The following is a 27,899-nucleotide window of genomic DNA, read 5'->3' on the forward strand; positions in this document are numbered from 1 at the left end:
AAATGGGTGTTTTTCTGGCTGGCGATCAGTGACGAGTGGTCTGCCCCAGGGATCAGTGTTGGGACTGCAATTGTTTATGATTTACATAGATGATTTGGAGTTGGGGACCAAATGTAGTGTGTCAAAATTTGCAGATGACACTAAGATGAGTGGCAGAGCAAAGTGTGCAGAGGACGCTGAAAGTCTGCAAAGGGATATAGATAGTCTAAGTGAGTGGGCCAGGGTCTGGCAGATGGAGTACAATGTTGGTAAATGTGAGGTCATCCATTTTGGTAGGAATAACAGCAAAATGGACTTTTATTTAAATGCTAAAAAATTGCAGCATGCTGCAGTGCAGAGGGACCTGGGTGTCCTTGTGCAAGAATCACAAGGAGTTGGTTTGCAGGTGCAGCAGGTAATTAAGAAGGCAAATGGAATTTTGTCCTTCATTGCGAGTGGGATGGAGTTTAAAAACAGGGGGGTTATGTTGCAGCTGTATAAGGTGCTGGTGAGGCCACACCTGGAGTACTGTGTACAGTTTTGGTCTCCTTACTTGAGAAAGGATATACTGGCACTGGAGGGGGTGCAGAGGAGATTCACTAGGTTGATGCCGGAGTTGAGAGGGTTGGCTTATGAGGAGAGACTGAGTAGACTGGGGCTATACTCATTGGAATTCTGAAGAATGAGGGGAGATCTTAGAGATTCCGAAGGGAATGGATAAGATAGAAGCAGGGAAGTTGTTTCCACTGGCAGGTGAAACTAGAACTAGGGGGCATGGCCTCAAAATACGGGGAAGTAGATATAGGACTGAGTTGAGGAGGAACTTCTTCACACAAAGGGTTGTGAATCTGTGGAATTTCCTGCCTAGTGAAGAAGTTGAGACTATCTCATTGAATGTTTTTAAGGCGAGGATAGATAAATTTTTGAACAGTTAAGGAATTAAGGGTTATGGGTGAGCGGGCGGGTAAGTGGAGCTGAGTCCATGAAAAGATCAGCCATGATCTTATTGAATGGCGGAGCAGGCTCGAGGGGCCAGATGGCCTACTCCTGCTCCTAGTTCTTATGTTCTTATAACAATCACACAATGACAAATTTTGTATGTTTCCTACCCAACCTGCAACGAACTCCAAAGCTGTATGCAATATGGGTGTCGATGGCTGGGCCAACATTTATTACCCATCCCTAATTGCCCTTGAACTGAGTGGCGAGCTAGGCCATTTAAGAGTCAACCACATTGCTGTAGATCTGGAGTCACATGGAGGCCAGACCAGATAAGGATGGCAGATTTCCTTCCCTAAAAGGCATTAGCAAACCAGATGGGTTTTTATGACAATCGACAATGGTTTCATGGTCACTATTAGACCTTCAATTCCAAAGTTTTTTTATTGAAATCAAATTTCACCATCTGCCATTGTGGGATTTGAACCCAGGTCTCCAGAGCTTTACTCTGGGTCTCTGGATTATTAGTCCAGTGACAATATCACGATGCCACCGCCTCGTTCACACCTGTACAGAATAGCAATAGCTGTTATGCTAACTGTGGGTGGACAGTTAGATCTGAGGTCTCGTATAGACTGTACCTTCAACCCCCTACTCAGCACTATTTTCACAGGGTGGGGAGCGGGGGGGTTGGTAGTGTGGTGTTCCAAATTGGTTTTCCATGCTTCACTTATGCAGCTGCCTCCAGTCATATCAGATTTTCATCAGCTGGCAGTGGGCAACATGTTGGGCCCAATTTTACCATAGAGTTGCGTCCGTTTTCGGGCACAAAAATTTGGTAACATTGGGCATGGGTTGAGTAGCGCGATCCGCGACTGCCTCCGCGCAGGTTCCCCCTTTACCAAGGCCTGATCAGGACCGCGCAATTGACTTAAGGGGCTGCACACCCAACTTTACCAGCTCTTCCGCTTTATCACCACGTTTATCAATCCGGAATCGGTGCAAAACAGACATGCTCCATATAAGTCCGGTCCCGACATCCCATTAGTGAGGAGGTAAGTGCCTAGCATCCGATGGCTCTCTGCTGCTTACAGGGGCCCGTTCATTGCGGTCATTTTGCTGTTCGGGTCAGTGGCGGTCTGTGAGTGTGTGGGGGGTGGGGGGCTGTTGCTCAGCAGGGTGTCCATTATCTGATTTGCAGCACGGACTCAGATCTCAGCACTGACCTCGGGTCTTGCGGTGCTGCTGGGTCCTAGTGCACTCAGCTCACTTCCAGCTGAAGGATGTGCACAAAGCCCTTGCAAATTGCACAGCTGCAGCCTCTCAACTTTTCAAGGAGCTGTGATTCTGGGGAGCATGTGGGTGGGGGAATGAGGGGTCTGTGATTCTGGGGAGCATGTGGGTGGGGGAATGGGGGGGTCTGTGATTGTGGAGAGCATGTGGGTGGGGAATGGGGGTGCTGTGATTGTGGGGAGCATGTGGGTGGGGGAATGGGGGTGTCTGTGATTCTGGGGAGCATGTAGAGACTGGGGGTGGGGAGGGGGGGAGGGGTGTTCACCCTGCCTGAGATCAGGAAGGGGGGGATCTCTCTCCTGAGTTCAGTGGAGGGGAAGGGGAGTCTGCTGCTACTCTGCTTGAGATCAGTGGGGGAAAAGGGGGATCGCTGCCATTCCGCCTGAGATCAGTGGGGAAAAGGGAGGAGGGGGCCGCGATCAGTCTGGGTGGCGGGGGGTGTGGGGGGCATAAGGGAGTCAGTAATGTTGCGGGGGTGGGGCAATGTCCGTGGGGGCCGGGGGAGGCATTATCCGGCCCAAGAGGGATGTGGCAGGGGAGCAGCATTCTATCTTTTTTTGCGCATGCGCAGTTGGAGGCGCCCATCGGAGCTGCGGGGTTTCGGGCGCATTAAGCCCCGCCCACAGGCTTGTGCAGTGCGATTCGGACTCACTGAGATTTTGCAGGCAGAGTGCGTATGGGGACACCTCAGAACAGGTCTAAAAATCGGATCTGAAACACTCCCAGTTTCAGCACTTAGAATGAAAATGGTAAAATGTTGTGTGCAGTTTAGATTTGGTGGCTGAGCTTTGCTGAATTGCTTGGCTAGGTGGCGTAACATTTGGGAGAGGTAAGATATGGGGCGGCACGGTGACGCAGTGGTTAGCACTGCTGCCTCATAATGCCAGGGAACTGGGTTCAATTCCCGGCTTGGGTCACTGTCTGTGTGGAGTTTGCACATTCTCCCCGTGTCTGCGTGGGTTTCCTCCGGGTGCTCTGGTTTCCTCCCACAATCTGAAAGATGTGCTGGTTAGGTACATTGACCTGAACAGGTGCCGGAGTGTGGCGACTAGGGGAGTTTCACAATAACTTCATTGCAGTGTTAATGTAAGTCTACTTGTGACTAATAAATAAACTTTAAAACTTTGACATCCTGAAGACTGCTGTGGATACTGTGTGAGTTGGTATGGTATATGTAAAGGTGGGGCTGTTTTACTTCACTTTGTTTTTTCGTAAATTTTGACACAGTGTGAGCACACCAAGCTAGATGTTCCTCCAACTTTGAAAAGTGTGAGGTGATACACTTTGGAAGGAGTAATTTGACAAGGAAGTATACTATGAAAGGTCTGACAATGGGAAGTTCCGAAGAACAAAGGGACCTTGGCGTGTTTGTCCATAGATCTCTGAAGGTGGAAAGGCAGGTAAATAGAGTGGTGAAACTTGCATATGGCACACTCGCCTTTATCAATCGGGGTATAGATTACAAAAGCAGAGTGGTCATGATGGAGTTGTGTCAAACTTTGGTGAGGCCACAGTTGGAGTACTGCGTGCAGTTCTGGTCGCCACATTACTGGAGGGACGTGAATGCACTGGAGGGGGTGCAGAGGAGATTTACCAGGATGCTGCCTGGGATGGAACATTTAACTTATGAAGAGAGATTGGATAAGCTTGGGTTGTTTTAGTTGGAGCAGAGAAGACTGAGGGAAGACCTGATTGAAGTGTTCAAGATTATGAGGGGCATGGACAGAATGGATAAGGAGCAGCTGTTCCCCTTAGTTGAAGGGTCAGTTACAAGGGGACACAAATTAAAAGTGAGAGGTCGGGGGGGGGGGGGTGGTTTAGGGGGGATTTGAGCAAAAACGTTTTAACCCAGAGGGTGGTGACAGTCTGGAATGTGCTGCCTGGGAGGGTGCTGGAGGTGGGATGTCTCACATCCTCTAAAATGTACCTGGATGAGTACTTGGCAACCATAACATTCAAGGCTATGGGCCAAGTGCTGGCAAGTGGGGTTAGGTGGGCAGGTCAGGGCCTTTCATGTGTCGGTGCAGACTCGATGGGCTGAAGGGCTCTTCTGCACTGCAGGATTCTGTGCTTCTGCAGTTCTGTGATTTCATATCCGGCAGCCTCTGCACTCATTCCAGGTTTGGCCACCATGCCTTTCATTTTCACCTGGCCAAACTCAGACCTTATGCCGCACTTTCTCCCAGGTTGGATTTCCAGATCCAGATGTTTCCTCAACTCTGCCAGTAAAAATTCGAGCCTTGGTCTCCATGTCTCACAGGGAGGTATTAGGAATGTTATATTGTTTGATTCCAAGATAAAATGGAGCTAGGGATAGCTAATTAGCATTTATACCTAGATACAAGGCCCGTGTGATTCTTGTTGCCATGGAGATGGCTTGGAAGAAAAAGGTCCATAGAAAGCCATTTGTATTACAGAGCCTCAAATGTATCACTGAACTTCACAAACAGAAATCAGTCTGCAGCCATCCGCGAGACACAGAGCCGGAAATAGAGATAACCAGTCCTGCACCTGAAACAGAGAAAGTGCTGATTGTTCACCACACAGAGCATGGGTAGGAGCATCCTGCTCAGATTGAAGAGACCAAGTTTGTGAGGATTTAAAGGAGGCTGGAAGATTTGCCTAGCTTGGCCTAGAGAGAAAGAATCTCCAGTGTAACCCTCACTGTAAAAGTCAGTTCTGGTATTATAAGTTATCCAGCTGGAAAAGGAAAAAGGCAGCAAGCTATGTGAGGTTCTGGAAGAATAACATTTCTACTTAAGGGGCAGCATAAAATCTAACTATGGCACAGGAATTTTGGTGTAAAATATAAATTTATTTCCTGTAGTTTCTCAGTATAAGTTCCCTGCTGAATGCTATTTGGAAAATGTTGCTTTTAGTTCATTTGATACAGTCTTAAAATCTGAAATCTTGTGCAATCCTTTCAGTCAGTGACTGGAAATTCAAATATATTTTTGAAAGTTATTGATATCTCGGGGTTATAACACAGTAACCAAGGAAACTTTAATAAGCCAAATGTGCTGAAAGGGCCTTTCACTCTATATTTTTTCCATGGTTCCTACTTGGAATAGGATGTAGCCACATTTTTCTAAGACGCCCTCAAGCATAAGTAGTGCAAGTTATTGTCAATTTACCTGTCACTTTAAGTAATTCCACATGGTGTCTGTGCCATGATTAAATAAATAGTGGTTAGAAACAACTTGTCCTCATTTTGTACACGTACCCTGTATTAAAATAAGGATTGTGTTTGGTTCTGACTGAAAAATTAAGCACTTCTTCTGATGTTTCTAGACTGTACCATTTAACCAAAACGGAAGCAGAGCCTTTTATAGCAGGAAAAACGGTAAAGACAACCACAAAAATTCAACTGACAGTAAGTAAAAATGTTATCATTTATATTTTTAAATTAGATGCTAAATTCTAACACGCTTCAAATGGTACATTTTGTAATATCACTCATTCACTTAGTGTAGTGAGCAATGGTTCAGAAATGGCGGCAGAGTATCAGATTGTTGGGGGACAATGAGCACTAAAGGAGAAGTCCAATTTCTTTGTTCCTCACCACATCACCTTTCTCCCATTTATGAAAAACAGGATATTATGGGCTGTGACAATGACCTGCATCCAACAAGACATCATGACTATGAAAATGTGTTAATTTTATTTTTCTTACACTGTTACTTCTACATTCGGTGACTTCTGGCTTTATGTTGTAGTCACCGCTACTCAGTTTGTGGAAGTATTGGTTAGACATATCCAAAAAGGTGTGAACCTGCAACTCAAATAACGTCCATATCCAAAACTGGTTTTGGACCCCCTAACTATGACCTTGGATGAGCACATTGCTGACTCCCACTCCTTTTGCACCAAAGCGGAAACCCCCCTGTCCTGTTGTCTTCAGTCCCTGTCAAGAACTCCAAACTCTTTGCACTAACTCACAGCAACACCACTTCCACATGCTCAGGCTAAATTGGGCTTTGTACAACTATAACGTGTTGTTTGACTTTGGTCTTGGATATTAGGAAGGGAAGAAGGAAATTTGCTATGATTCTCACCAACTTTTACAGATCCACCAAAGAAAGCATTCTTTCTGGTTGTATCACAGCTTGGGAACCTGTCTCGGGGGCAGGGAATTCATATGGTGTTCATGGAAGTGGAAATGACTAGGGTTGGGAAGCATTTTCCGATCAGGGCCATTGTGATCTCCTGGACTCGTTTCGATCGCCTCAGGGGGTCGGAGAGGAATTTCCCAGATTTTTTTTTTTCCCCATATTGGCCCTGGGGTTTTTCACTCTGGGTTTTCGCCTCTCCCTGGGGATCACATGGTCTGGAATAGGGGGGTGGGGGTGAGTTAATAGGTTGTAATGAACAAAGCATCGTAGCTGTGAGGGACAGCTCGGTGGATAGGATATTGGTATGTAGATAGGCTGGAAAATTGGGCGGGGATCCTGGATTCAGGATTCAATCCTGGACCGGGGAGCGGCGCGGGCTTGGAGGGCCGAAGGGCCTGTTCCTGTGCTGTATTGTTCTTTGTTCTTTGTTCTTTGTATGGCTCCTGCTCTGCCCAAGACCGTAAGGAACTACAAAGGTTCGTGAATGAAGCCCTGTCCATCACTCAAATCAGCCTCCCATCCATTGACTCTGTCTTCACTTCCCGCTGTCTCGGAAAGGCAGCCAGCATTATTAATGACCCCATCCACCCCGGACATTCTCTCTTCCACTTTCTTCTGTCGAAAAAATATACAAAAATCTGAGGACACGTACCAACCGATTCAAGAACAGCTTCTTCCCTGCTGCTATCAGACTTTTGAATAGACTTACCTCGTATTAAGTTGATCCTTCTCTACACGCCAGTTATGATTTTAACACGACATCCTGAACTCTCTTCTTTCCTTCTCTATGAATGGTATGCTTTGTCTGTATAGCGCGCAAGAAACAATATATTGCACTGTGTACCAATACAAGTGACAATAATAAATCAAATCAAATCAAACTAAATAAGCACCAACATCTTACATGGTGTAGCACAGTGCCACAGTGGTTAGCACTGCTGCCTCACAACACCAGGGACCCGGGTTCAATTCCGGCCTTGGGTCACTGTCTGTGTGGAGTTTGCACGTTCGCCACGTGTCTGCATGGTTTTCCTCCGGGTGCTCCAAAAGATGTGCAGGGTTAGGTTGACTGGCTATGCTAAATTGATCCTAGTATTGGGGGATCAGCAGGGTAAATATGTGGGGTTACGGGAATAGAGCCTGGGTGGGATTGTGGTCAGTGCAGACTCGATGGGCTGAATGGCCTCCCTCTGCACTGTAGGGATTCTATGGATTCTATTATCCAACATCAAGATTACTTTCTTCCCCTTCCACTTCCAGGACCGTTATCCACATTTCTGTTACCTTCGGACCTAATTTTCCGAAATGCTCCTTGCTACCCTTCTATTAGCCACAATCCACTTTTCATAAACCAAAAGAGAAAATGCTGGAAAATCTCAGCAGGTCTGGCAGCATCTGTAAGGAGAGAAAAGAGATGACGTTTCGAGTTCAGATGACCCTTTGTCAAAGATCTTGTCAGCTCTGTCAGCTCTTTTCTCTCCTTGCAGGTGCTGCCAGACCTGCTGAGATTTTCCAGCATTTTCTCTTTTGGTTTCGGATTCCAGCATTCTCAGTAATTTGCTTTAATCCATTTTTCATAAACTCCAGCTTGTTCAAGATATACACCCCCCTATATTGTGTCCCACACTACACCCTGCTGACCCAACACTTCCATTCTCACCAACCTGCACTTGGCTCCAAATGCATTGCATTTACCTCTCCATTATCACTTCCTGTGCCCCCCTCCCCCGTCTACCGCAAGATTGATGGGATATCTTTCAGCTGCTCCAGCCCACCTTTTGGAACTCCCTCCACTTCTCTACTTTTCAGATTCTAAACCAAAGCTGGATGGATTTGCAAAGATGGGTGAAGAAGTGACTCAAGGTGTCTTGCTGTTATGGGCATATAGTAAATGTCAGCTGTGGCCTGAGACTTGATCGCACCTTTTTTGCAGGGCTGCTGCAGCATTGACCGATGAGCTGGTTCTATAGAATGGTGTAGAGGAAGCCTTGCTCACAAGCAGTTTGGCCAGCACCACCTACACTTCAGCAGTTAGCAAAGAGAAGCCGAGCAAATGATGATGAGCTGTCCCTTCATTTATCTGCAGGCCATGTCGGAACCAACAGGTCCTTTCATCCTGGCTCACCACTAATTCATGCTCCTTCTGCAATGCCAAATGTTCTTGATGCGTGGCACTGAGATGCCTTTTAATGACCACAGGAAGCTTTCTAAATATTTGTCCCAACCACCCCCGCGCTCCCCTCCACCCCTGAGACAGTCCCCTTTTTAACTGCCATCTTCCCTTTAAGTTTGTCTTGTGCATAGTTTTCTCCTTCTACCATGCTTAGATCCACTTGAGTTCATGGCTGAAGTATTGAATGATTAAGCAAACTAAATTAGACCAAAAACTAGACATCGAATAGCAACTGTCACATCCTCTGAGGTTTAGAAGTGTTTTATAGTTAATTCATTGCTTTTTCATTGCAGACATTGTTACTTTGTGTACAGGAGTAGCTGCACTGAGCTGAGCTTTGGTAGCATTGGGTGAGCGATGAATGTTGGCCAGGACTTTGGGAGAGCTCTTGCTTTTCTTTGAAAAAGTGTCATGGTTAGCACTGCTACCTCACAGCGCCAGGGAACCGGATTCCATTCCTGGCTTAGGTCTGTGCGCACTCTGCACATTCTCCCCGTGTCTGCGTGGGTTTCCTCCAGGTGCTCCGGTTTCCTCCCACAGTCCGAAAGACGTGCTGGTTAGGTGCATTGGTCATGCTAAATTCTTCCTCAGTGTACCCGAGTGTGGCAACTAGCGGATTTCACAGTAACTTCATTGCAGTGTTAATGTAAGCGTACTTGTGACCAATAAATAAACTTTTAACTTTTTCAATGCAGCTGCACTCATGTTTCATTTGGTCTTTGCCAAAAATTTAACACTGGTCTTTGCAAATCAGCAGCCAGTTTTCCACCAAGCCTGATTTTCCTTTCACGTTTTTTTCCGAACCCCAGCTTCAGCACCGGCTGATGAAGGAAATTTCAAACTGGGAGTGCAGCAAAGGCTCACCAGACTGATTCCTGGGATGGAGGGTTGTTGTATGAGGAGAGATTGGGTCAACTAGGCCTACATTCACTGGAATTTAGAAGAATTAGAGGGGATCTCACTGACACTTGTAAAATTCTGACAGGGCTGGATAACCTGGATGTTCCCCCTGACCGGGGCATCTAGAACAAGGGATCATAGTCCCAGGATACATTTAGGACTGAGCTGATGAGAAATTTCTTCAATGAGGGTGGTGAATCTGTGGAATTCTCTTATCACAAAAAGCTGTGGAGGCCAAGTCACTGAATATATTTAAGAAGGTAATAGATTTCTATACTCTCAAGGGATCAAGGGGCATGGGGAGAGAGTAAGAGTATGATATTGATATAGAGAATCAACCAGGATCATACTGAATGACGGAGCATGCTTGAAGGAGCCTACTCCTGCTCCTGTTTTCTATATTTCTATGGCTTCTTGCCAAGAAAACACCAGAGAACACCTCAGTGACCAAGCAGCTAGCTACAGAGTCAGAGAATGTTGTCATTTTTAATTTGCAGAAGACCATTTATTTAAAAAAACACATTTTACAAGCAGGCAAGTCCAAAATTGGAAATAAAAACAGAAAATGTTGGAAAAACCCACAGGTCTGACAGCTCCTGCAAAATTAGAGTAACTCCAGTACTAAAACGTTACGGTGAGGCATTCCCTTAAGTTGCTTGCATTTTCAAAATGTTCCTCTTAATTGAAAGTGGAGTCACAGGTGGACAGAGTGGTGAAGAAGACATTCAACATGCTTGGTTTCATCGGTCAGAACATTGAATACAGGAGTTGGAATGTCTTGTTGAAGTTGTACAAGACATTGGTAAGGCCACACTTGGAATACTGTGTGCAATTCTGGTCACCCTATTATAGAAAGGATATTATTAAACTAGAAAGAGTGCAGAAAAGATTTACTAGGATGCTACCGGGACTTGATGGATTGAGTTATAAGGAGAGGCTGGATAGACTGGGACTTTTTTCTCTGGAGCGTAGGAGCTGAGGGGTGATCTTCTAGAGGTCTATAAAATAATGAGGGGCACAGATCAGCTAGATTGTCAACATCTTTTCCCAAAGGTAGGGGAGTCTAAAACTAGAGGGCATAGGTTTAAGGTGAGAGGGCAGAGATACAAAAGTGTCCAGAGGGGCAATTTTTCACACAGAGGGTGGTGAGTGTCTGGAACAAGCTGCCAGATGTAGTAGTAGAGGCGGGTACAATTTTGTCTTTTAAAAAGCATTTAGCTAGTTACATGGGTAAGATGGGTATAGAGGGATATGGGCCAAAAGCGGGCAATTGGGATTAGCTTAGGGTTTTCAAAAAAAAAGGGCAGCATGGACAAGTTGGGCCGAAGGGCCTGTTTCCATTCTGTAAACCTCTATGACTCTATGGGCCCGATTTTACCATTGTGTCGCGCCTGTTTTCGGGCGTGAAAACGTGGTAAAGTCGGGTGTGAGGCCATTAACGCGATCCGCGCAGATTGCCACTTTACCAAAACCCGGGAATGGCGGCGATTCGATTTGCGCCCAGAACGGGCGCAACGGCGATTTAAATGCATTTGCATGCATTTAAGTTGAATTAATGAACTGCCCGCCCAACTTTATCAGCATTTCCCCCTTTACCACCGCGTTTGCCAATCCAGAACCGCGTCGTAATGGACCTGCTAAATAAAAGTCTGAATCGGGCGCTCCAGCTGCTAAAGAGCACGTTCAGAGCTTCCAACAGCTCTCTGACTCAGATCGGTGGTGGGGGGGGGGGAGGAGGGAGGTGGGTCAGATCATTCTCTGGTTGGAGGGGGGGAGGGGAGTGAGGCCAGATCATTGTCTGGTTGGGGGGAAGGAGGAGGAGGCGGGTCAGATGTATCTCTGGTGGGAAGGGGGGGGGTTGGTGGAGGGTCGATCGTTCGATCGTTATCTGGTGGTAGGGGGGGAGGGCTGATCGATGTCTGGAGCAGGCGGGGGGGGGGGGTGAGTGAGGCCAGTTCGTTGTCTGGTGGTGGAGGGAGGCCCGATCGTTCACTGGTGGGGGGAGGAGGCAGATGGACCTCTGATGGAGTGGGGGGGGGCAGATGGATCTCTGGTGAGGGGGGCAGATGGAACTCTGGTGGGGGGGCAGATGGATCTCTGGTGGGGACGCGGTGGAGGGCAGGGGGGTCCGCTGCCACTCTGCGGGTGATCGGTGGGAGGGGAGGGGGGCAGGGGTGGTGATCGGTCTGGTTAGCGGGGGGGGGGGGTGGGTGGATAAGGGGGACAGCAATGTGTGTGGATAGTGGGAGAGCGGATAAGGGGGACAGTGATGTGTGTGGGTAGTGGGGGGGCGGATAAGGGGGACAGTGATGTGTGTGGGTAGTGGGGGGGCAGATAAGGGGGACAGTGATGTGTGTGGGTAGTGGGGGGGCGGATAAGGGGGACAGTGATGTGTGTGGGTAGTGGGGGGGTGGATAAGGGGAACAGTGATGTGTGTGGGTAGTGGGGGGGGGTGGATAAGGGGGACAGTGATGTGTGTGGGTAGTGGGGGGGTGGATAAGGGGGACAGTGATGTCTGTAGGGGCCATTGCTCCCACTTTTCGCTCCCGGGCCGCTTTCTCCGCTTTCTGCGGCCCGGGAGCGATCTGACACGGGCGCGCTTTTCCAAATTTTTTTCTAACTGCGCATGCGCAGTTCAGAGCTCCGATCGTTTCGGCCACGCTAAACCCCGCCCACAGCACCAATGGGACTGGAGATATTTTTTTCAGGCTGAGTGCGTATGGGGGCGCCTGAAAGCAGATTTCTAAGTTGGATCTGCATTACGCCCAGATTCAGCACTTAGAATGAAAATGGTAAAATCGGGCCCTATGACTCTAATTAAATCTCATCATGGTTATACGATAAATTATTCAATTGCTTCATAATACGCATACTGCTAATCTGTAATATTGTTGTCTTAGCTCATATATGCTAACTATATAATTATTTTATATTCAAAATGAACTAAATTAACACTGTTTTATTTTGGTCTTAGTTCAATGAAAATGGTGCTTCCTGGGTGTATCCAGTGGTGCCACTGGAATGCACGATAACCAATCCTCAGCTAGAAACTAAATATTCAGGGATGAAGAAGTACATTTCTTATCAAATTACACCTAATGTAAGTACCAGTGACATTTCATGTATATGGGCATTCGATGATTACTTGAAGAGAAACAATATGCAGGGGTCCGGGGAAAAGGCAGAGGGGAATGACACTAAGCTATTATGTTCGTTTGGAGAGCTGGTGCACACACGATGGGCCAAATAACCTCCTTCTGCAATTCTGTGGGTATGATGGGCTTTGCAGTGAACTGGTAAAACGGTTAGACTGAAAATGAGTGCAGTGGTGCATAAGAGTTTAGCTTCCTTATTTTAAATGTTAATGTCAGCATTAAAATAACAGAGATTAGAATAGCCTATGAATACCTTTAGTCTTCAGTCATTTTCACCCCTTTGTAATTTCTACATTATAACCTGAAATTCATTCTAAATTCCATTTTGCAGTGTATAATTTCTTCCAACAGTCATGTAACAGAAGAATGGAAAATACACTGATCATGGCTATATTTTCATTTACAATATTTACTTGGTGTGTAGGTGCATAAATCATTGAGGGTGGCAGAACAGACTGAGAGAGTAGTTAATACAGCATCCTGGGCTTTATCAGTAGCAGCATAGAGTTCAAAAGCAAAGAGGTTATCTTGTATAAAACATTGTTTCAACCTCAACCGGAGCACCAGAATTGTTCCAGGGATGAGGAACTTCAGTTGCCTAAATCAATAGGAGATGTTTGGTCTGTTCCCCTTGTCGAAGAGAAGGTTGAGAGGAGATTTGATGAGGAGTCTGGACAGAGTAGATAGGGAGGAATGATTTGCCTTGGTGAAGGATCAAAAACCAGAGTTGATTGATTAAGTTAACTGGCAAAGGAAGCAATGGTGACATGAGGAAAAACGTTTTCATGCAGTGAGTGGTTAAGATCTCGAATGCACTGCCTGAGATTATGGTGGAGGCAGTTTTAATTGAGGCAGTCAAGAGGGAATTGGATATTATCTAAAAAGGAAGAATTGCAGGACTACAAGGAGAAGACGGGGAACTGGATGTAGATGAATTGCTCGTATGAAGAGCCAGTGCAGATATGGTGGGCCAAATGGCCACCTTCTGTGCTGCAACACCTACAATTCTCGGTCAGGTTGTTATTAATCTCTTGAAAGTACCATATCAGGTGAAGTGGGCTACACAGTCATTTGGATTGTCAATATGTTACCGCAGACCAGTGGCAGACAAGCTTTTGCCCAAGATTCCTCCATTGCAGCTACACCTTCAGTGGTGATGAAATTGAGGGACAAAGCACATCTTCTTCCAGCTACTATCTGCATCGTGAAATTTGCAAGAGCTTGGAAACAATCCAGCTCGTGATTTCAGCAAAGATGTGATTCGTGGCCCTCGAAAACAGAAGAACGAAGAGAAGGGGTAAAAGTAGAATAACAACAATATAAGAAGCTCAATTCATTGCCTAGGCAACCTTTGTACAATTTAGTGAATACAATAGTCAGACCTCTTTGATTTCTCGAGAAGCAATTCTGCAAGTTTCACCCGCTTCAGATTTTTCCCAGTTCAATATTTGTTTGTAACGCAGTCCACAGCAAAGATTTATCACCAGTAGGTTATGAGCTCAATTGTCAGCTGGTGAAGGCAATTTCTTTAATCTATTAACGCAAGTGTTTTGCTATAATATTTATGACTGTTGAACTGGTAGCACAGTGGTCAGCACTGCTGCCTCACAGCGCCAGGAACCTGGATTTGATTCCCGGCCAAGGTCACTGTCTGTGTGGAGCCTGCACAATCTCCCCGTGTCTGTGTGAGTTTCCTCCCACAGTCCGAAAGACGTGCTGGTTAGGTGCATTGACCATGCTAAGTTCTCCCTCAGTGTACCCGAACAGGCACCGAAGTGTGGCAACGAGGGGAATTTCACAGTAGCGTCATTGCAGTGTTAATTTAAGCCTACTTGTGACACTAATAAATACAATTACAACTTAAATTTGGTGATTTTGATTTGATTTGATTTATTATTCTCACGTGTATTAGTATACAGTGAAAAGTATTGTTTCTTGCGCGGCATACAGACAAAGCATACCGTTCATAGGGAAGGAAAGGAGAGAGTGCAGAATGTATTGTTACAGTCATAGCTAGCATGTAGAGAAAGATCAACTTAATGCAAGGTAGGTCCATTCAAAAGTCTGACGGCAGCCGGGAAGAAGCTGTTCTTGAGCGGTTGGTACGTGACCTCAGACTTTTGTATCTTTTTCCCGATGGAGGAAGGTGGAAGAGAGATTGTCCGAGAACATAGAACATAGAACATTACAGCGCAGTACAGGCCCTTTGGCCCTCGATGTTGCGCCGACCAGTGAAACCAATCTAAAGCCCCTGTAATCTACACTATTCCAATATCATCCATATGTTTATCCAATAACCATTTGAATGCTCTTAATGTTGACGAGTTCACTATTGCTGCAGGCAGGGCATTCCATGCCCTTACTACTCTGAGTAAAGAACCTACCTCTAACATCTGTCCTATATCTCTCACCCCTCAATTTAAAGCTATGTCCCCTCGTGTTAGCCATCACCATCCGAGGAAAAAGGCTCTCACTATCCACCCTATCTAATCCTCTGATCATCTTGTATGCCTCTATTAAGTCACCTCTTAACCTTCTTCTCTCTAACGAAAACAACCTCAAGTCCCTCAGCCTTTCCTCATACAATCTTCCCACCATACCAGGCAACATCCTGGTAAATCTCCTCTGCACCCTTTCCAACGCTTCCACATCTTTCCTATAATGCGGCGACCAGAACTGTACGCAATACTCCAAGTGCAGCCGCACCAGAGTTTTGTACAGTTGCAGCATGACCTCATGGCTCCGAAACTCAATCCCTCTACCAATAAAAGCTAACACACCGTATGCCGCCTTAACAACCCTATGAACCTGTGTGCCAACTTTCAGGGATCTATGCACATGGACACACAGATCCCTCTGTTCATCCACACTACCAAGTATCTTACCATTAGCCAAGTATTCTGTATTCCTGTTACTCCTTCCAAAGTGAATCACCTCACACTTTTCTGCATTAAACTTCATTTGCCACCTCTCAGTCCAGCTCTGCAGCTTATCTATGTCCCTCTGTAACCTGCCACTTCCCTCCGCACTGTCTACAACTCCACCGACTTTAGTGTCATCCGCAAATTTACTAATCCATCCTTCTACGCCCTCATCCAGGTCATTTATAAAAATGACAAACAGCAGTGGCCCCAAAAAAGATCCTTGCGGTACACCACTAGTAACTGAACTCCAGGATGAACATTTCCCATCAATCACCACCCTCTGTTTTCTTACAGCTAGCCAATTCCTGATCCAAACCACTAAATCACCCTCAATCCCATGTGTCCGTATTTTCTGCAATAGCTTACCATGGGGAACCTTATCAAATGCTTTGCTGAAATCCATATACACCACATCAACTGCTTTACCCTCATCCACCTCTTTGGTCACCTTCTCAAAGAACTCAATCAGGTTTGTGAGGCATGACCTGCCCTTCACAAAACCGTGCTGACTATCCCTAATCAAATTATTCCTTTCTAGATTATTATAAATCCTATCTCTTATAATCCTTTCCAAAACTTTGCCCACAACAGAAGTAAGGCTCACCGCCCAATAATTACCAGGGTTGTCCCTACTCCCCTTCTTGAACAAGGGGACAACATTTGCTATCCTCCAGTCTTCTGGCACTATTCCTGTAGACAATGATGACACAAAGATCAAAGCCAAAGGCTCTGCAATCTCCTCTCTAGCCTTCCAGAGAATCCTAGGATAAATCCCATCCGGCCTGGGGAACTTACCTATTTTTACCCTTTCCAGAATTGCTAACACCTCCTCCTTATGAACCTCAATCCCATCCAGTCCAACAGCTGGCTTCTCAGTACTCCCCTCGACAACACTGTCCCTCTCCTGTGTGAATACCGACGAAAAATATTCATTTAGTGCCTCTCCTATCTCTTTGGACTCCACGCACAACTTCCCACTACTGTCCTTGACTGGCCCTAATCTTACCCTAGCCATTCTTTTACCCCTGACACAACTATAGAAAGCTTTAGGGTTTTCCTTGATCCTACCTGCCATAGGCTTCTCATGTCCCCTCCTGGCTCTTCTTAACTCTTTCTTTAGGTCCTTCCTGGCTAACTTGTAACTCTCATGCGCCCTAACTGAACCTTCACGTCTCATCTTAACATAAATCTCCTTCTTCCTCTTCACAAGAGATTCAACCTCTTTAGTAAACCAGAGAAGGTGTCTTGGTGTCATTTTTGAAATCGTGTTGAACTGTTGAAAACAATTTTGCTAATCAAAATGTTTGGATTAGATATTCATATTAATGTCATATTACTCATTAAATATTTTGCTGTCAGAATATTGTGTGTGTGCGTGTATAATATATAGAATATATATAAAGTTAATTTGTCAACACTTTTTAGGACACAAATGTTTCAGTTTACCATCGATACAAACATTTTGACTGGCTATACTGTCAACTAATAGAGAAGTTTGGGTCCGTAATCCCAATCCCTCTACTTCCAGAAAAAAACATTCCATGTAAGTACTGAATGAATGATGTTATGAATGGATTCTGCGTGTTTTAATGTTGACTAACGCCATCAATACCTGCTCTTAATAGAACCGGAAAGGGTAACAAATTACAAAGGAGAAAACATTGCCATTTTTCAGTTGCTAGCTCTACTTGTAGCTCGTATTAGTAAACATTACATTCATACTTAAAATCTCATTAATTTCAGTTGCTATTTTGATTGACCTAATCTGATTGAACTCATATTCAGTCAACATTTACTTAACAGCTGTTAAAACTTATGACCTTAAAGGAACACAGATCCACTTTTGTAACAACATTGCGTATATTTAGCACAATAACACCAACTTCATCATTGGGTTAAATAGATTTAACCTTTTGAATGTTGCTTTTGAACTGTTTTGAAATGCTGTTTTGTACCATGGGAACAATAATCGCCAAATTGATCTTAGAAATCATAGAAATCATAGAAACCCTACAGTGCAGAAGGAGGCCATTCGGCCCATCGAGTCTGCACCGACCACAATCCCACCCAGGCCCTACCCCCACAATCCCACCCAGGCCCTATCTTGGATGACAGTGCAAAATGGCTGACAGCTTGTTGACAGCCCACTGCCTCCTTACCTAATTTTTAACATTTCATTTCAAGTCAATGCAAAAAAAAAACTGGGTGGGGTGTAAATCAGGCTGTTGGTTTACTTTGGCCTGTTCCGCGCTACCAGCCGAGACCAATTTCAGCTGAGCATTTTCCTAATTCAGGGAATTTACTTATGATAATAAATTAACTGTTTTTACTGATGTTTCTTTAGCTACAAAAGAAACCACCCTTCAAATATGATATTAGAGAAGTAAGCTGAAAATAATAGATAATTGCATGGAACATGTACATTGTACCCATTCAGCCCATCGAGTCTGCACCGACAACAATCCCATCCAGGCCCTATCCCCATAACCTCATGTATTTACCTTGCTAATCCCCCTGACACTAAGGGGCAATTTAGCGTGACCAATCCACCTAACCTGCACATCTTTGGACTGTGGGACGAAACTGGAGCACCCAGAGGAAACCCATGCAGACACGGGGAGAATGTACAAACTCCACACAGACAGTGACTGAGGTCAGAATTGATCCTGCATCCCTGGTGTAGTGAGACAGCAGTGCTAACCACTGTGACACCGTGTCGCCCTTTAGTGTAGAACACATAATACAGTAAACAAGCTAAATATATTTTGTCCATGAGCAAACAACAGTAGATTGATTGGTTACCAGATTTACAACAGGGTCCAGTTGTAAAATTTTACGTTCTACAATTACAATTTGACGAGTTGATCATCAGCAGTATTTCTCAATGTCAATATAAAAAGATTTCTCTGTGCCAGTAAATCTCTCTTTGCTTATCTCCTTCTCTGTGTCTTTATTTCTTTTCCACTCTCTATCGCTTGTTCTCCATCCCAGTTCTCATACGTTCTCTCATTAGCTTCTCAATTTTAAGATCATAAAATGGCCCTGTGATGAATTCTAATGGAACTCAGTCCAAATTGTCAGATTATTTTCTTTGTGACGACAATCCTTTTCTGCTCTGTGAAACCAGTATTTGAAGATACAATGCAACATTAACAGAGCTGATGTTTTTTTGTTCAGTAGTAAATGTTGGCATTCCTGCATCTGTAAAACATCCCCCAAACATTCTTGAATAAATTACATCAATAATGTAAGTAAATAGTGAGGAGGCGTATCAAACATCAGGAGGAAATAAACAGACTAGTGAAATGGGCAGACTCAAAACAGATGGAGTTTCGGGCCAGGAAATGTGATGTGATGAATTTTAGAACAACTAATGGGGAGAGGTAATATAAACTACATTTTGCAACACTTCCATCTAGAAGGACAAGGGCAGCAGATACATGGGAACATCACAGCCTGCAAGTTCCCCTCCAAGCCACTCATCATCCTGACTTGATTTCGCCGTTCCTTCGCAGTCGCTGGGTCAAAATCCCAGAATTCCCTCCCTAACGGCATTGTGGGTCAACCCACAGCGCATGGACTGCAATGATTCAAGAAGGCAGCTCACCACCACCTTCTCAAGAGCAACTAGGGATGGCCGGCCGGCGATGCACATGTCCCACGAATGAATAAAAAAAAATTGTAATGGCAGAGGGGCTTGGGGTGTCTATCTACACAAATATTTGAAGGCAGTGTGAGTGGTTGGTAGGCCATTAAAAAGACATATGGGATTCATAGCTTTATAAATAGGGACATAGGGTGGGATTTTCCGGCCGTGCTCGGCCCAACACCGGAAAATCTCGCCCAAGGTCAACGGACCTTTTTATGGTCCGGGCCCCGCCCGCCCACTACAATTCCCAGGGTGGGCGGGATGGGAAAATTCCCCCCCATGGAATACAAAAGTAAGCACATTATGCTAAACCTTTATGAAACATTGGTTAGGTCCCTTAGCTGCAGTTTGTGTTCAATTCTTGACACCACACTTCAGGAAGGTTCTCAAGACCTTGAGGAAGGTACAGAAGAGATTTACCAGTATAGTACCAAGGTTGTGAGTCTTCACATATGTGGAGAGAATAGAGAAGAATTTCTCTGCTTAAAGCAGAGAGGTTAAGGAGAGATTTAATTGAAGGATTCAAAATTATGAAGATTTTGATACAGTAAATAAGAGGAAGCAATTTCCACGGGCAGTGAAACGCGAGAACACACTTAACATTATTAGCAAGGAAACCAAGGGGATGATGATGACCACAAAACATAGGAGCAGAGGTAGGCCATTCGGCCCATCGAGTCTGTTCCACCATCCAATGAGATCATAACTGATCTGATAATCCTAAACTTCACTTTCCCACCCATAATCCTTGCCCTGCCCTTGACCACCCATGGGGCTTCAATGGCCTCCGGTCCCGCCGGCGAGGCCATTACATAGAAAGCCACAGCACAAACAGGCCCTTCGGCCCACAAGTTGCGCCGATCACATCCCCACCTCTAGGCCTATCTATAGCCCTCAATCCCATTAAATCCCATGTACTCATCTGTGATCCTCGTCGGTGAGGCTCTCCATCAGTGAGGTGGGAAAGATAACGTGAGCCCAGATGATAGCGTCCCGGACTCGTTAATGACATGCTAACCATGTCATTAATATTTAAATCAGCAGGGTGCGGGACTGATTTTGCCAGCAGAACGGGGCCGGTAAAATCGCGAGAGGTGAGAAATCGGGCGCGAACCTGATTTTTCACCTCACGCTCATATTTCCCGCCCGGTACGCTATTCAACCCGTGCAGCGGGCTGGAAAAATTCCGCCACATGTCAGTCATCATGACAATATGAACCTGAAAAAAGGGAAAAAGTAATTCTTACTCTGATATCGCTTACTTGATGATCTGCGAATTCATTTATAACAGCAAAGCAAGGGGCGGCATGGTGGCACAGTGGTTAGCACTGCTGCCTCGCAGCGCCAGGGACCCGGGTTCAATTCCCAGCTTGGGTCACTGTCTGTGTGGAGTTTGCACATTCTCCCTGTGTCTGCGTGGGTTTCCTCGGGGTGCTCTGGTTTCCCCCCACGGTCCAAAGATGTGCGGGTTAGGTTGATTGGCTAAATTGACCCTAGTATCAGTGGGATTAGCAGGGTAAATATGTGGGGTTATGGGAATAGGGCCTGGGTGGGATTGTGGTCAGTGCAGACTCGATGGGCCGAATGGCCTCCTTCTGCACTGTAGCGATTTTGTGCTCTGAGTGAAGTATTTAATATTCAAAGCTTTCTGTCATGGCAGCTAATAAAAGTGGTTATGACCTGGAATACACATCCTGAAAGGGTGGTGGAAACAGATTCAATGGGAACTTTCAAAAGAGGATTAGCTAAATACTTGAAGAGGAAAGATTTACATGATATGGGGAAAGATATAAAGAAGATACTAATTGGGAAGCTCTTGCAAAGAACCAGCATCAGCACTGTGGGCTGAATGGCCACTTTGCCATATGATTCTCTGATTCTATAAATAATTTATTTTTATTCATGGACTAGTTGAACTGTTACTGTTGAACTGTTTACCAGGATGTTGCCGGGTCTGCAGGGTTTTAGGTATGAGGAGAGGTTGGGTAAACTCGGATTGTTTTCACTGGAAAGAAGGAGACTGAGAGGCGACTGGATAGACGTCTACAACGTTGTGAGAGGCATAAGTAGGGTGGATAGTCAGAGGCTTTTTCGCAGGGTGGAAATCTCTATTACAGGAGATCACAGGTTCAAGGTGAGAGGGGGGAAGTTTAAGGGAGAGATACGGGGAAAATTTTGCACACAGAAGGTGGTGGGTGCCTGGAATGCACTGCCAGAGGAGGTGGTGGAATCAGGCATGTTAGCAACGTTCAAGGCGTATGTTGGTAGATCCATGAACTGGAGGCAAACAGAGGGATAGAAACTGCGTCTGGGCAATAAGTAATGGGTTTAAATAAGGATTAGGAATTGGCGCAGGTTTGGTGGGCTGAAGGGCCTGTTCCTGTGCAGTATTGTTCTTTGTTCTTTGTACTTTATACCTTTGAATGGTCTTCTTTTCATTACTCACTATCTGCAGGGAGGTATAGCGATGATTTTGTGCAAGCTCGGATGGGTGGCTTGCAGTCTTGGATTAGTCGCATATCCCGTCACCCCATTATCTCCCAGAGTGAAATCTTTCAACACTTTATCAGAAGACGAGATGAAAAAGTGAGTACTTGAACCATTTTTTAAACTTGAGAAAACCACCATTGTGTAGAGAAAACCATTCTGAAGTGATGATGTATCCAGCCTTGACTGGGGCGACACGGTGGCACAGCGGTTAGCACTGCTGCCTCACAGCACTGGGAACCTGGGTTCGATTTCCAGCTTGGGTCACTGTCTGTGTGGGGTTTGCACGTTCTCCCCGTGTCTGCGTGGGTTTCCTTCTGGTGCTCTCGTTTCCTCCCGTGCTCCAAAGATGTGCGGGTTAGGTGGATTGGCCATGCTAAATTGCCCCTTAGTGTCAGGGGGACCAGCTAGGATAAATGCATGGGGGTTATGGGGATAGGGCCTAGGCGGGATTGTGGTCGATGCAGACTCGATGGACCAAATGGCCTCCTTCTGTAGTGTAGGATTCTATGATATGTATCTTCATATTTATTTATTTCACAGCTTTCCCATTTCACCCTATTAAGTTCTTGTGATAGGCTGAACTGGGTCAGCTCTAAAATAGACTAACATACATAGAAATAGCTACGGTGAGGGATGCTCAATTTTTAGATTTGATTCGAAGGTGGACAAATCCATTGCTGTTGAGAGCAATAACAAGCGAATGCTTAGTGCCATTGAGCTAGTCCCTGGACATTTGAATCCCGCTCCGCTCATTTCCCAATCCAAACTAAAAACAGAAAATGTTGGAAAGCTCAGCAGTTCTGGCAGCATCTGTGGAGACGGAGACAGGGTTAAAGTATCGAATCCAAATGACTCTTCTTCAGGACTGAAGAGGGAGGGAAATGTGACTGATTTTACAGTGTTTCAGAGGGGGTGGAGCAAAGTGGAAGGTCGGGGATAGATGGGAACTAGTAGAGGTTTGACAAAGATGTTAGGGGCATGAGACAAAGTCAGTGCTTTGTGAAAGCAAAACTTAAGAACAAGTTACCGATGTCTCTATGGGGGAGGGGGTTTTGCTTTCACAGACCCTTGTCCGCAATTAACACATTCTGCTACCTTGCCATTACGTTACTATTAGCACCTTCTTTAGCCTTTAACACTACCATTAACACTCCCCTTGCCTTGTACTCATAACATCTTCGTCAAATCTCTTCTGGTTCCCACTTAACACTGACCTTTTATTTTGCTCCAGCTGCCCTAGCACCTCTTAAATAGTATAAAATCCATCACATTTCTCCCTCTCCAGCTCTGCAGGAGAGTCATATGACTAACTCTGTTTCTCTCTCCGCAGAGGCTGCCAGGCCTGCTGAGTTTTTGAGGCGCTTTCTGTTTTTATTTCACATTTCCAGCATCTGCCGTATTTTGCTTTAATCCCAATCCAAACTGTTTGTGAAGTGATGTCTGCGCTGTCTCCCAGGGAGAGCAAGTTCTTGGGATGGAGGATCACATTTGTGTGATCCACATTTTTTTCCTCTTGTAATGTCTGAATTAAAATGTGTTTGGGTGTATGTAAGATCAGATATACACCAGCTGCTGTGCTGGGAGAGTGCGGGGACGATTCTCGCAAAGATGTCCTAAGTGCTGAATTTGTGGGAAAACTGGTGTAAATCACGATTGTTTTTTCAGTGGGAGTTCACACTAGAATCTCCCACACTCTGTACAAAGCAGAGGTCACAACCATGAATATAATTAAAAGCTCAGAGGGCGGGGCCTTTCACGCCAGAGTCTGACAGTTCCGAAACTCTGCACGTGCGCAGTGGCCCCAAACTGTCAGCCCACACTTTGCTGGCCAGCTCGGGACCCTCGCAGCGCTGCCCCTTCCAACACCACCCCGACCTGATCGCGGCCCCCACAAGCATTCCTGGGCCAGCCCCGACCCCCCTCCCATCCTGGAGTGCCCCAATCTCCAGTCCCACCCCCCCAGCAGTGATGATTCCCCCGCATCTCAGCAGACCCCCCCCCCCACGGGGAGGCAGACACCACCCCCAGCAGACCACGCCCCTCAGCCCACCCTGATCGCTGGCCTCCCTCTAGCCCCGATAGATCCCAATGCAGAGTGGCAGCAGCACCCCCCCCCCACACATACCAATCATCCCTAAGCCCTGCCCTTAGGCCCCACCCCCTAGGCCCTGCCACCTTGGTATTGCCCGATACTCGGTGGGCACTGCTAAGGTGCCTCCCGTGCATGGGCACTTTACCACTTGGACAGTGCCAGGGAGCACAGACTGGCACTGCCTAGGTGTCCATGCTCGAGCAGCACCTCCTCGCTGCCCGAGGGGGGCCCCCATTGCCCCCACTTCACTCCAGTGGGGTCTTCCGCTAGTTCCCCAAAAGTGGGGAGCTGGTCTGAACCCCGCCGGAGTGAAACTGCACTGACTGGGTGAGGGATGCTAGCGGGCCCGGAGACTTCAGTCCCAGGCCCACTAATGACATCAAAATAAGATTAATAATAGATTTAAATCACTTACCTGTCGTTCCCGACAGTTTCCAGCATGGTCCTGACCGCGCCGGATATCTGGCGCTCAGAGATGCGCATGTGTCGGGAACGCATGGGCGAATCCCGTGAATCGGTCCACAGGAGATTCTCCCAACCCGCTGTGCTAAAACATTATGGCACTGGGTACTAACAATGTTAAAGTTTTCTTCAGCTTTCATTCATAAAACAATTTGGAAAAAAGATAGAAATGTAAGATAGTCAATAATAATATTGTAAAGATAGCACTCTTTCTGGCATCAAGCCTCACAGTGCCCTGTGATCAGTGTTTTTCACCTGCACAGGTTTTTGCTTATTACTGAGCATTTTTCTGAATGAAGTTGTAGCATTAATTCCTTCTAGGAATGGAAAGCTGGTAAAAGAAGTGCAGAGAAAGATGAAGCTACTGGAGGCATGATATTCTCTGAGATTATGCCATCATCAGAGTTCAGGCTGCTGGATGTGTAAGTGTTTCTTTTCTGTACAGGCACAAACGATTTAATCAACAATAAATCCCGACAGCCAACAGTTCTGAGACAACTACATGGATGAAAGAGATTTTTAAAAGTATGAATACATCTAAATTTTCATGGTTTAAAACTGCGATATGCAAAACATAGGCCAGAATTTCACACTCCCCCCACTGGTGGGTTTTTAGGCAGGGAGGGTGGTGGTGGGGTTTGAATTTGAAGGGGTTCCCTCTCGGCTCCCGCCCACCCTGACTGTGCAGCAATTTTACACTGGGGCATAAAAGGCTTTGGACAGGAAGCCCACCCTTGCTCCGATTGAGGCCCTTAAGTGGCCAATTATTGGCCACCCCAGGGTTGTTTCTTGCCCAGCCTCAATATTTAAGCAGGCGGAAGAATTGAACTTCTGTGGGGGGAGGTCAAAAATCGAAGGAATTATATCTTGGTTGGGAAAGGTGGGGGTGGGGGTGCCTCCGTCAGAAGCCCCTTCCTGACGTCAGGCACCCCAACACCCCCAACCTCACCCCCGAAATCCTGATCATCTCTTGCTTGGATATAGGCTCCACCCTCCACCCTCTCTTATTCCATCCACTGCACTACTTTCGCTGCAGTGATTAGAGAACTACTAATCTGATTAATGGCAGCTCTCTAAGGCAAGTCCTCCCGAGTGAGGGGCAGAAGTTCCGCCTGCAGCCACTTCACTCACTTGAGGTTGAAATGCCAGCGAGGCACTTGGAGTCAGCAGGGACCATTTGGATGACAGGAAACAAGACCCCGCCATCTGAAAAATTCAGGCCGTAGCTTTGTGAGTCCCTTTGATGCATAACAAGATGCCTCTTTGTCCACGTAGAAAGTTTGGTGCATGAAGTTGCATATACGACAAGTTGCCAATTCTAGCTCTGTCATGGGGTTGCAATGGCCTAGTGGTATAATCGCTAGACTATTCGTTCAGAAACTCAGCTAATGTTCTTCGAACCCGAGTTCAAATCCTGCCACGGAAGATGGCGGGATTTGAATTCAACTAAAATATCTGGAATTAAGAATCTACTGTTGACCATGAAACCATTGCCGATTGTTGGTAAAACTCATCTGGTTCATTAATGTCCTTTAGGGAAGGAAACCTGCCGTCCTGACCTGGTCTGGCCTACGTGTGACTCCAGAGCCACAGCAATGTGGTTGACTCTCAACTGCCCTCTGAAATGGCCTCGCAAGCCACTCAGTTCAAGGTCAACTAGGGATGGGCAATAAATGTTGGCCCAGCCAGTGGTGCCCATGTTTCACAAATGAATGAAAAAAAAAAGTCTTGGGATGGTACCAAGTGGACTTCATTAACACTGTAAAACAAAAATATGATGAGCGAAGAAAGTAGAAATATTAATTAAGGTTTAAACATTCATCTGTTAAAATGTTCCACGTGGTTGGTCAGATCTTTTCATTTTCTGACATTTTTTTTCTTCCCATTGGCAGAGAAGAGACAGAAAAATATTTGACCTTTGCCAAATGTATGGGAGAAAGTGTCAGAAATCTTATAACAGTAACAGAGGAACACACGACACGGTGCACTGGAAGTATGTATATTAATACTTGATAAAAGTCAAAATGGCATCTTCAGTACCAGCATGAATACAGTGGTGCAGATATTCCCAGTCGTGGTACTAGGACCACTAATCATAGAATCCCTACAGTGCAGAAGGAAGCCACTCGGCCCATCGAGCGTATACTGACAACAATGTGCGGGTGTCCTCCGGGTGCTCCAGTTTTCACCCATAGTCCGAAGATGTGCAGGTTAGGTGGAATGGCCATGCTAAATTGCCCCTTAGTGTCCAATAATGTGTAGGTTAGGGGGATTAGCCATGGTAAATGCATGGGATCATGGATGTGGGGTGGGCCTGGGTAAGATGTTCTTTCGGAGGGTTGGTGCAGCCCCAATAGGCCGAATGGCCTCCTTCTGCACCGTAGGGATTCTATGATTCTAAAAGCATTTTAAAAAGCAGACCAACGAGCAAATATCTTTTGCTTTTGGCCAGTAGTGCACTGGAAATTTTCATCAAGAATATCTTATTGTTGCACCAATTGTTAGTTCACAGTTCAGATAACCATAGATTGTAAAAATTACATACAACTATGGATACCTGGGTTATTCAAAGGTACAGCTAACTCTCATTACCAATGTTATAATTTATGCAAAATTGGTATCATGGTGGCATTCCCTCAGTTTTGAACACCATGTTATGAATTGTGTTAAAAAGTATTTAATCATGTCAATTTTTAAACCTCTTTTTCCAGCAGTGAAGTCAGAATATCTCAAAATAGGAAAGGCTTTTTCAGATTTCTCAGCATCATTTGCAAAAAGCACTTATCATGGTAAAGTACATTGTTAGGTTTTGCTTCTGCCTTATGTTATTAATAAGCACCAAGAGTTTTAATGCATTATTTAGAAATATAAGATTTAACCTCTGCTGTATCTCATATTTGTACATCAGTTAAAGTAAAAAGCAAGTGACAGTCATCCATTTACAGCAGTGTGAACTTGCTGAGGAACCTCCCCTGGCCCCGACCATCTGGGGGGGCCTCAATGACCTCAGGTCCCACCGGTGAGGTCATCATATCAGGCCTTTGCTGCTGGGGACTATATGTGATTCGTGTCAGTGAGGACCTCCACCAATCAGGTCATTAAGGCCAGCAAGCCCAGATGATATGTCCTGAGCTCATTAATAACATTTCAATCAGCTAATGAATATTATGCCAGCAATTCAGTGCAGGTATCATGGCGAGAAATGAGAAACAGGATGCGAGTCCGGTTTTTCGCCTCTCTCGCGATCTTAGCGGCTCACCACGCTGATTGACCAGCATGACGAGCAGGTGAGATCGCCCCACAGAGTTTAAATGCACATAGAATCCCTACAGTGCAGAAGAAGGCCCTTCGGCCCATCGAACCTGCACCGACCACAATTCCACCCAGGCCCTATCCCCTAAACCCCATGCATTTACCAAGCTAATCCCCCTGACACTAAGGGGTAATTTACCATGACCAATCAACCTAACCCGCACAGCTTTGGACCGTGGGAGGAAACCGGATCTTCCGGAGGAAACCCGCACAGACACGGGGAAAATGTGCAAACTCCATACAGACAGTGACCCGAGGCCGGAAATGAACCCAGGTCCCTGGTGCTGTGAGGCAGCACTGCCAATCACTGCCCCACCGTGCTGCCCTCGTTGCCAGTGTTTTCCATGTAAGTTCTAGGCATGTCATCTTCACATGTATAGGTCTACCCTATATAGAGGAGATTGAAGTTCTAGCCAAGT

General features: G+C 45.8%; 1 protein-coding gene across 1 annotated transcript in view; it reads left to right on the forward strand.

Annotated features, from left to right (window-relative positions):
- LOC144506180 (sorting nexin-9-like) overlaps positions 1-27,899 on the forward strand; it is an 87,594-nt gene that overhangs the window by 41,375 nt on the left and 18,320 nt on the right. The window contains exons 8-14 of the mRNA XM_078232028.1: positions 5,503-5,584; positions 12,371-12,496; positions 16,901-17,018; positions 21,580-21,710; positions 24,490-24,590; positions 26,061-26,161; positions 26,880-26,957. Coding sequence (XP_078088154.1) covers positions 5,503-5,584; positions 12,371-12,496; positions 16,901-17,018; positions 21,580-21,710; positions 24,490-24,590; positions 26,061-26,161; positions 26,880-26,957 — 737 coding nt within the window. The remainder of the gene's footprint in view (positions 1-5,502; positions 5,585-12,370; positions 12,497-16,900; positions 17,019-21,579; positions 21,711-24,489; positions 24,591-26,060; positions 26,162-26,879; positions 26,958-27,899) is intronic.

Source organism: Mustelus asterias, chromosome 17 (assembly GCF_964213995.1).
Source record: "Mustelus asterias chromosome 17, sMusAst1.hap1.1, whole genome shotgun sequence".
Lineage (NCBI taxonomy): Eukaryota > Metazoa > Chordata > Chondrichthyes > Carcharhiniformes > Triakidae > Mustelus > Mustelus asterias.